The sequence below is a fragment of the Thalassophryne amazonica genome, chromosome 17 (assembly GCF_902500255.1).
Source record: "Thalassophryne amazonica chromosome 17, fThaAma1.1, whole genome shotgun sequence".
NCBI classification, from domain to species: Eukaryota; Metazoa; Chordata; class Actinopteri; order Batrachoidiformes; family Batrachoididae; genus Thalassophryne; species Thalassophryne amazonica.
Genome location: NC_047119.1, coordinates 64,996,574 through 65,006,401, shown reverse-complemented (window position 1 = coordinate 65,006,401; position 9,828 = coordinate 64,996,574). Strand labels below are relative to the sequence as shown.

General features: G+C 41.0%; 1 protein-coding gene across 1 annotated transcript in view; it reads right to left on the bottom strand.

Annotated features, from left to right (window-relative positions):
* Positions 1 to 366: 366 nt before the first annotated feature.
* Positions 367 to 9,828, bottom strand: part of tln1 (talin 1) — a 198,656-nt gene continuing 189,194 nt past the window's right edge. The window contains 3 exon segments of the mRNA XM_034193096.1: positions 367 to 721; positions 801 to 859; positions 862 to 922. Coding sequence (XP_034048987.1) covers positions 539 to 721; positions 801 to 859; positions 862 to 922 — 303 coding nt within the window. The 3' untranslated portion in view covers positions 367 to 538.

Below are 9,828 nucleotides of genomic sequence, written 5' to 3'. Positions count from 1 at the left end.
AATTATCACTGGGTCGATACTGAAACGCCCCGAAATGGTTTTCCCAGTTGAAGCCAGTAGACAATGAAAATTAAACACTTTACAGTGAAAAAGTGAGCATCTCAATATAAACCAAATATCAAACAGAACTTTTTTTAATGGCCCAAATAACAACTAGGGTAAAGGTCTGAACAACAAATGATGTGGTCAGCAACACGCTCCAAATGCTGTCTGATATGATGCGGAATGACCCAACAGTAAAATTCTAACAGTAAAGATGAGCAGAATCCACTGGCAGAAAGAAAATACACAACATGTACACAACAAAGACATGCAACAAAACCAACAACAACCCCATAACAAGCATAGCTACAAAAGAGCCAAGCGTTATACTGAAATGTAAATGGTCATAATATAATCAAATGTAACGACTTAAGGCACATATTTATATCAAAAGTAATCGTTATTGGCATTATTTCGCTTCAAATTAAATACAGAAAACAGATGAAACATCATGATACTTTTTTTTTCTCCCTGTGAAATGCTTATTGTGAAGGAGTTAATTGTGCTGGTCGGATCCTGAGTGTCGACTGACTGACACCACGCTCACTCGCCGTCCTCCTTCTTCCGCCAGCTCGGACGGGAGGAACTTGTACTGCTGCTGTCGGATCATGGCCAGCTTCTTCCTGGCCTCCTCCAACTCCTTCTCCTTCCGCAGCATCTCCTCCTGAGCAGCAAGAATCTGCAACACAACGCAGCCCGTCAACACATCAGAGACACACTGCCCACAGCCGCCACGCTCCGGCTGCACGTCGACTCACCTGAGCGATGCCGCCCACATCGACTGTTGAAGACCACGGCTGGTCGTCCTGATCCTCAATGCTGCGTTCTTTGCAGCTTTCACAAGGTGGTCTGACGCTCGCTTGACGGCATTTCCAGCAGCCTGTGGAAGCCCAAATATGAGTTAAAAACCACATCCTCAGGGAGGTCATTCTTCATGCTAAAAGCTACACTTGGCAGGTGGCTAACAGGTTTAAATGTGGACCATCTTCAAGGGACATTGGAAACACACCCAGGAACTGTACCAGCTGTAAACAGCAACTCCCAGAAAGGAAAGTTTACATCCCCCAGAGCTCTAAGTGGGGCGGGAGAGAAGGAGAAAGACCCATAAGTAGTTTTTTTTTTTGGCTCTTGCTGAGAATTGCTGTAAAAGGCAACAAGAAGCTGCCACTGAACCAGACTGAGGTCAAACATTTGTCTGATTGGACAACATGAGTCTTTTCCTTTTGTGGTTCTGCGGAATGAAAGCAGTCGAGCTGTAATCCGGCTTCGCTCATTTATCTTTAACCAGAATGCAACAGGCAGCACCTTTCCTGGGTCCAAGAAATTGGTCCAAAGAAAATAGAAATCTGGTCCAAACCTAACAGTAGGAGGAGAGACCTGGTACCAAAAGACAGCCAGTCATAATCTTAGTTCACTGTTAATGTCCAAGTCTCACTGTTCTTACTGTATATACAGGTAGACAGGTAGCACCGGGACCCTAAAAATTTGGACCACAGAGAGACACACTTCTGATGGCTGAATCCACAAAGTTATTAAAAGCCTGAATCTCAGTCTTGATCCAGGACAATCGCAAACCCAGACACTAATTGCAGCACTTGAGAAGCTGAGCGAGCAATCAGACTGTTGATTTCGCAAAGATCAGTCGCTGCTTTCCACATCCTGACCCAACACTCAGTCCACGCAAGCACTGAACAGTGTAGGAACCAAAACACATCCCTGACAAACACCAGTTTTCACGAGTGACAAACTCAGGGTCTGTTCCTGCACTCTGCAGTGTGTATGTACAGGTTGGCCATGATGTCCAATGGTTTCTTGGGGATCCCATGAATTATCAGGATGTCCCAGAGAGCAGTCTGATCAACTGGATCAAACACTTCTCAAAACTCAACACAGGCTGCAAAAATCACTAAGATACGCACACTTGTGTTCCATCAGAACTTGCAGTACTCATAGAAGAAAATCAAAAACAATGTGATGACATGACCGATAACAATAAGAATGTGTTGACCTGCTGAAGAGGCTGTGATCAGGTTTCAGGCAACAGCACAGCTTTAAGAGAGCAGGCAGTGGAAAAGTCGAAAAATCACAGCTCACAAATGATGTCCAACACACCAGTGACAGAACACTTAGCTTAAACTTCACAGGAAATATTCATTTTAAAGCAGTACGCAGTCACATGTCCTCATATGTAGAAAATATGGTGCAGAATCCACTATGTCACAAGTGGCCCCCGGAAACCATGTTGGACTTTTAGCTGTGCATTTTTGATTTTGCGTTAAACACAAACACCTTTCTCATGCGAAAATACAGCCAGGGGTTATTTAATCATTTTCTCTCTGTTAAATTTCCTAGAAAAATGTTAAAGTGGATCAAATAGAGACCCAGTGTTCACTGAGATCTGTGTACAGAGTATATATATTTTGCCATTACCATGATGCAACGTGCAGGCTTACAGGCCATTTGGCTGCAATGAGAAAATAGATGTCATGTAATTTCATACGTCTATATACGGAGAAGACACTAATTTCTCAGCCACACTGGATTTGTACAATTCTAAGTGGAAAAATCAACAAAGTCTGGTGTAAGGTCTGTGACAGCTGGTTTGGGAATTTACAAGGAAAGATTTCTTTTTTTTAAATTATCATTGTGATTAGTATTATTGATGTTATAGTGCATCCACAAAGTATTCACAGTGCTGCACTTTTTCCACGTTACAGTTGTATGTAAAAGTTTGGGCACCCCTGATTATTTCCATGATTTTCCTTTATAAATCATTGTTGTCTGGATCAGCAATTTCAGTTAAATATATCATAGTAGACAAACACAGTGATATCTGAGAAGTTAAATGAAGCTTATAGGATTTACAGGAAGTGTGCAATAATTCTTTCAACAAAATTAGGCAGGTGCATAAATTTGGGCACCCCAACAGAAAAAAATACATCAATATTTAGTAGATCCTCCTTTTGCATAAATAACAGCCTCTAAATGCTTCCTACAGCTTCCAGTGAGAGTCTGGATTCTAGTTGAAGGAATTTTGCACCATTCTTCCTTACAAAACATCTCAGGTTTGTTGGTTTCCGAGCATGGACAGCCCGCTTAAAATCACACCACAGATTTTCAACAATATTCAGGTCTCGGGACTGAGATGGCCATTCCAGAACGTTGTACTTGTTCCTCTGCAAGAATGTGCAGTGTTTAGGGTCGTTGTTTTGTTGAAAGATCCAGCAACGGCGCAACTTCAACTTTGTCACTGATTCATGAACATTGTTCTCAATAATCTCTTGATATTGACTGGAATCCATGTGACCCTCAGCTTTAACAAGATTCCCAGTACCTGCACTGGCCAAACAGCCACACAGCATGATGGAACCACCTCCAAATTTTACTGTAGGTAGCAAGTGTTTTTCTTGGAATGCTGTGTTCTTTTTCAGCCATACATACCGCCCCTTGTTATGTCCAAATAACTCACGGCAACTTATTCCAAAATGAAGCTGGCTTGTCCAAACGTGCTTTAACATACCTCAAGTGACTGTTTGTGGCGTGTACACAGAAAAGGCTTCCTCTGCATTAAAGCATCATACAGCATCTCCTTGTACAAAGTGCGCTGTATAGTTGAACGAAGCACAGAGACACTATCTGCAGCAAGATCATGTTGTAGGTCTTTAGAGCAGGTCTGTGGGTTGACTATGACTGTTCTCACCATCCTTCGCTTCAGCTTATCTGAGATTTTTCTTGGCCTGCCACTTGGGGCCTTAACTAGTACTGTGCCTGTGGTCTTCCATTTCCTCACTATGTTCCTCACAGTGGAAACTGACAGCTGAAATATCTGAGATAGCTTTTTGCATCCTTCCCCTAAACCATGATGTTGAACAATCTTTGTTATCAGGTCATTTGAGAGTTGTTTCGAGGCTCCCATTTTGCTACTCATTAGAAGAGATGCAAAGAGGGGAAACATTTGTAAATGGCCACCTTAAATACCCTTTTTCATGATTGGATTCACCTATGTAAGGAGGTCAAGGGTCAATGAGCTTACCAAACCAATTTTGTGTTCCAGTAATTAGTGCTAAATGTATTGAAATCAATGAAATGACAAGGGTGCCCAAATTTAATCACCTGCCCAATTTTGTCTAAATAATTATTGCACACTTTCTGTAAATACTAGAAACTTTATTTCACTTCTCAAATATCAATGTGTTTTTCTGCTATATGACATATTTAACTGAAATTTCTGATCCAGACAACCAATGATTTATAAAGCAAAATCATGAAAATTATCAGGGGTACCCAAACGTTTGCATACAACTATATGTCACAGCCTTATTCCAAAATAGATTAAATACATTATTTCCTGTCAAAATTCTACACACAATACCCCACAATGACAATACAAATGTATCTATCGATCGATTGATAGATAGATAGATACACATATATATTTGAGAGTTTTGCAACTTTATTAAAAATAAAACTAAGAAAACACATGAACATAAGTATTCAAAGCCTTTCCAAGAAAGCTCAAAATTGAGCTCAGGTGCATGCTGTTTCTACTAATCATCCTTGAGATGTTTTTACAGCGTAATTGGAGTCCTCTTGGGGTAAATTCAGCTGATTGGACATGATTTGGAAAGACACACACCTGTCTATCTATAAGGTCCCACAGTTTACAGTGCATGTCAGAGCACAAACAAAGCATGAAGTCAAAGAAATTGTCTGTAAAACTCAGACAGGATTGTCTCGAGGCACAAATATGGGGAAGGGTAAAGAAACATTTCTGCTGCTTTGAAGGTCTCAATGAGCACAGTCGTCTCCATCATCCATAAATGGAAGATGTTTGGATCCACCAGGACTGTTCTTAGAGCTGGCCGCCTGTCTAAACTGAGTGATCGGGGGGGAAAAGGGCCTTAGTCAGGGATTTGACCAAGAACCCGATGGTCACTCTGCCAGAGCTCCAGCATTCCTTTGTGGAGAGAGGAGAACCTTCCAGAAGGACAACCATCTCTGCAGCAATCCACCAATCAGGCCTGTATGGTAGAGTGGCCAGACAGAAGACACTTGGAGCTGGTTTCCTGGAGTTTGGCTTTTGGCAAACTCCATGAAACCAGGCACCATCCCTACAGTGAAGCATGGTGGTGGCAGCATCATGCTGTGGGGAATTGTTTCAGCGGCAGGTGAACGCAACCCTTTTATTTCCTGTTAATTACTTAATTTTTTAATGTTAATTCACTGTCTTTAAAGTTTTTATAAATTGTTTGGGTTCTTGTTATCATATAAACACTATTATTATCATTGTTATCATTTTATTTTATTATTACTTCTATTTTGTCATTTGATTTTTAAATGGCCCACAATGTAAATACGTTTTCACTTTCTTGTGTCATCCACGTATTTTTGACGTATTTACAACAACTGAATGGACATCCTCTGAGGCCGGTGATTTCATTAGTTACTTCATCCAAACCATCAACATGTTTATTAGACCCCATTCCTACCAGGCTGCTCAAGGAAGCCCTACCATTATTTAATGCTTTGATCTTAAATATGATCAATCTATCTTTGTTAGTTGGCTATGTACCACAGGCTTTTAAGGTGGCAGTAATTAAACCATTACTTAAAAAGCCATCACTTGACCCAGCTATCTTAGCTAATTATAGGCCAATCTCCAACCTTCCTTTTCTCTCAAAAATTCTTGAAAGGGTAGTTGTAAAACAGATAACTGATCATCTGCAGAGCAATGGTCTATTTGAAGAGTTTCAGTCAGGTTTTAGAATTCATCATAGTACAGAAACAGCATTAGTGAAGGTTACAAATGATCTTCTTATGGCCTCGGACAGTGGACTCATCTCTGTGCTTGTTCTGTTAGACCTCAGTGCTGCTTTTGATACTGTTGATCATAAAATTTTATTACAGAGATTAGAGCATGCCATAGGTATTAAAGGCACTGCGCTGCGGTGGTTTGAATCATATTTGTCTAATAGATTACAATTTGTTCATGTAAATGGGGAATCTTCTTCACAGACTAAAGTTAATTATGGAGTTCCACAAGGTTCTGTGCTAGGACCAATTTTATTCACTTTATACATGCTTCCCTTAGGCAGTATTATTAGACGGTATTGCTTAAATTTTCATTGTTACGCAGATGATACCCAGCTTTATCTATCCATGAAGCCAGAGGACACACACCAATTAGCTAAACTGCAGGATTGTCTTACAGACATAAAGACATGGATGACCTCTAATTTCCTGCTTTTAAACTCAGATAAAACTGAAGTTATTGTACTTGGCCCCACAAATCTTAGAAACATGGTGTCTAATCAGATCCTTACTCTGGATGGCATTACCCTGACCTCTAGTAATACTGTGAGAAATCTTGCAGTCATTTTTGATCAGGATATGTCATTCAAAGCGCATATTAAACAAATATGTAGGACTGCTTTTTTGCATTTACGCAATATCTTTAAAATTAGAAAGGTCTTGTCTCAGAGTGATGCTGAAAAACTAATTAATGCATTTATTTCCTCTAGGCTGGACTATTGTAATTCATTATTATCAGGTTGTCCTAAAAGTTCCCTAAAAAGCCTTCAGTTAATTCAAAATGCTGCAGCTAGAGTACTAACGGGGACTAGAAGGAGAGAGCATATCTCACCCATATTGGCCTCTCTTCATTGGCTTCCTGTTAATTCTAGAAGAGAATTTAAAATTCTTCTTCTTACTTATAAGGTTTTGAATAATCAGGTCCCATCTTATCTTAGGGACCTCGTAGTACCATATCACCCCAACAGAGCGCTTCGCTCTCAGACTGCAGGCTTACTTGTAGTTCCTAGGGTTTGTAAGAGTAGAATGGGAGGCAGAGCCTTCAGCTTTCAGGCTCCTCTCCTGTGGAACCAGCTCCCAATTCAGATCAGGGAGACAGACACCCTCTCTACTTTTAAGATTAGGCTTAAAACTTTCCTTTTTGCTAAAGCTTATAGTTAGGGCTGGATCAGGTGACCCTGAACCATCCCTTAGTTATGCTGCTATAGACTTAGACTGCTGGGGGGTTCCCATGATGCACTGTTTCTTTTTATTCACCTCTTTTTGCTCTGTATGCACCACTCTGCATTTAATCATTAGTTATTGATCTCTGCTCCCCTCCACAGCATGTCTTTTTCCTGGTTCTCTCCCTCAGCCCCAACCAGTCCCAGCAGAAGACTGCCCCTCCCTGAGCCTGGTTCTGCTGGAGGTTTCTTCCTGTTAAAAGGGAGTTTTTCCTTCCCACTGTCGCCAAGTGCTTGCTCATAGGGGGTCGTTTTGACCGTTGGGGTTTTTCTGTAGTTATTGTATGGCTTTTGCCTTACAATATAAAGCACCTTGGGGCAACTGTTTGTTGTGATTTGGCGCTATATAAATTAAATTGATTTGATTTGATTTATATTGAGCTTACTGAATAAAATCGTGAACACGCTTTTAATATATAGGTGACTTACCGCCCCCTGCTGGAATGGCGTGTGAGTCCAGAATGTAATTATCAACATCCATTGCTCAGTGTTGTCAGCCAATATTTGAAGTTTCTCCAAAAATATTAGTTCTGTTCCGTTTTGGCGGCGTTCATCCTTGACCAAAAATACATAAGCATACCAAACGGCAAATGTCAACTCTCCCTAGATTGTCCGTGGTCAAAGTTAGAGCTTTTTGTTTTTTCTGCTTTCTGCCACAAACAGGTGCTTTTATTTTTACACACCTACAAACAGAGATGATGGCGGAACCAACTGAACTACCAAAACCCAATAAATCAATAACACTAACAACACTGTTAAACCATCCTAAACCACAATAACATTTAAAATCCCCAATCCCCAAACTCCCATGGTGCACTGCAGCACAATGTCCATTGTTCACTGCTATTAGCTAAAACTGCTAATTTCTCCAAAAATATATTAGTCCTATCAACTTTGTTTTTGCAGTGTTCACCCTCAACCCAAAATATATAAGCACACCAAACGGCAAATGTCAGCTCTCCCTAGTTTCTCCATGATCTAAGCCATACACACACAGAAGCCCCTTGGCTATTAAAATATAGATAAGCTTCACCCTGACAAAACAGCAGCCACAGCACACGCCCACAGCCCCTCCCACTGCAAAACACCATACATAAAACCCATCAACAATCCCTCATCCGCTTCATACGGCAGAATCCAGAGATCAGCACTGGCATCAATGGGCCTCAGGGCCTATACAGGACTTACTTCTTTAATTCCCAATATGAGTGTTAAGAATGGCAGCCACCTGCTGCCACTGACCTGGGAAGACTCCAGGAAAAAAACAAAACAAAACAAGGTACTTGAAATGGAAAGTGGGTGCACCTTATTCAGCTTAGGGAGTAATTACATCCTGAACATATTAAAAACTGAATTTAACTAAAGAGTGAAGTGAAGAAGTGCTGCCAGAGGTAATCGTAGCTCAGGGCTAACATTTCCAGTTCTGGGTGCTCATCCAAGCGGTATGGTGGACTGGTGGACTGCTTCCAAAAGATCCAGCTCACATAAACGTATGGGAATTACTCTGACGGCAGCTGCAAGCCCAGAAGAGGAGGAGATAAGCCGGTGCTGATTGGATAAGAGAATATGAGACGGCCTGGGTAGGCTGATGTGCATACAGCTTGCATACGCACCAACTTAAATATAGTACTTTTGTGTGGGTAGAGTGACAAGAGTTTCTGCCTTGAAGAATGAACACGTCACTTGCACCAAATAGACAACAGTCCAAAGGGGTAAGCTGCTGGGTCATTTTCCGAAGTTAAAAAGAAATTAGTTAGGAAAAATGTTTTTCTGCCATTTATTAAGTGTTTTTTTAAGACTCAACTTCCAAATATAGATGAAGCTCAAAGATACAGTTTCAAAAGGTGAGTGTGCACAATCATACTCAACCAGACTGCTTCGACATTACAGTTTTCACACAAGAAATATTTTTCATGTGTGACAAAGTGCATGAGCTTAGTGGACACTGGGACAACAAGGCTTCCCAAAAATCTTGACAGACCTGCCCATCTTTATTTAATGTTATGGACAGTGTGCATGGTAAAAGATGCCAGCATGGCCCATAATAAGAGACTCACTGGGACTCCTGGTATCTATTAGAATTCAAAATGTCAACGCAAAATATGCAGTAGTTTTGCAGCATTACGCCCTGGTCCCACTGAAGAGGGACCAGGGCGTAATTTTTTGGTTACGATGGTCCAGGTATTCAACAAATGTGGGAGAACAGTGGCTCTTAGAAGCAGAATATTCAGCTAACGAGGCTCATCTCTGAGCGTGGCGCTAATTTCAAAAAGTTCAAAATTTAGCAAAAACAGAGTGGGGCAGTTTATGTACGAGGTACTACGAGGAAAAAGAAGATTACTAGAGGCATGTTAGTGGTGAGGATGAGGCTGTTAGAAGCCCATTATCTGGAGTATCTGGCAACTACCTGTGGACAGGACAGGCTATTTTGGCTCAGCCCTCTCTCACGCACTTCATCTCACAATCCCACCTGTTTGTGCACTGGACGCTGTATATAACATAATTGTTTCGTAGCAGATTAATCATTTTCTGTCAGAGTTTGGATGTTGAAAACACCTCTCATCACTTCTGGAATCACAGAGGACCATTTCATCTGCTGCTTTTTTTCTCTCTCCCTCCTGCCCTGCATGAGGTGGAGAACATATTTGGAACAGTCTAAAAACTTGTAATGTTTATATTATAATGGCTTGGTAAAACAGCTGCATGTTCTTTCCTTCTTATGAGCAGCTTTAAAAAAATGTTTATGATAGAT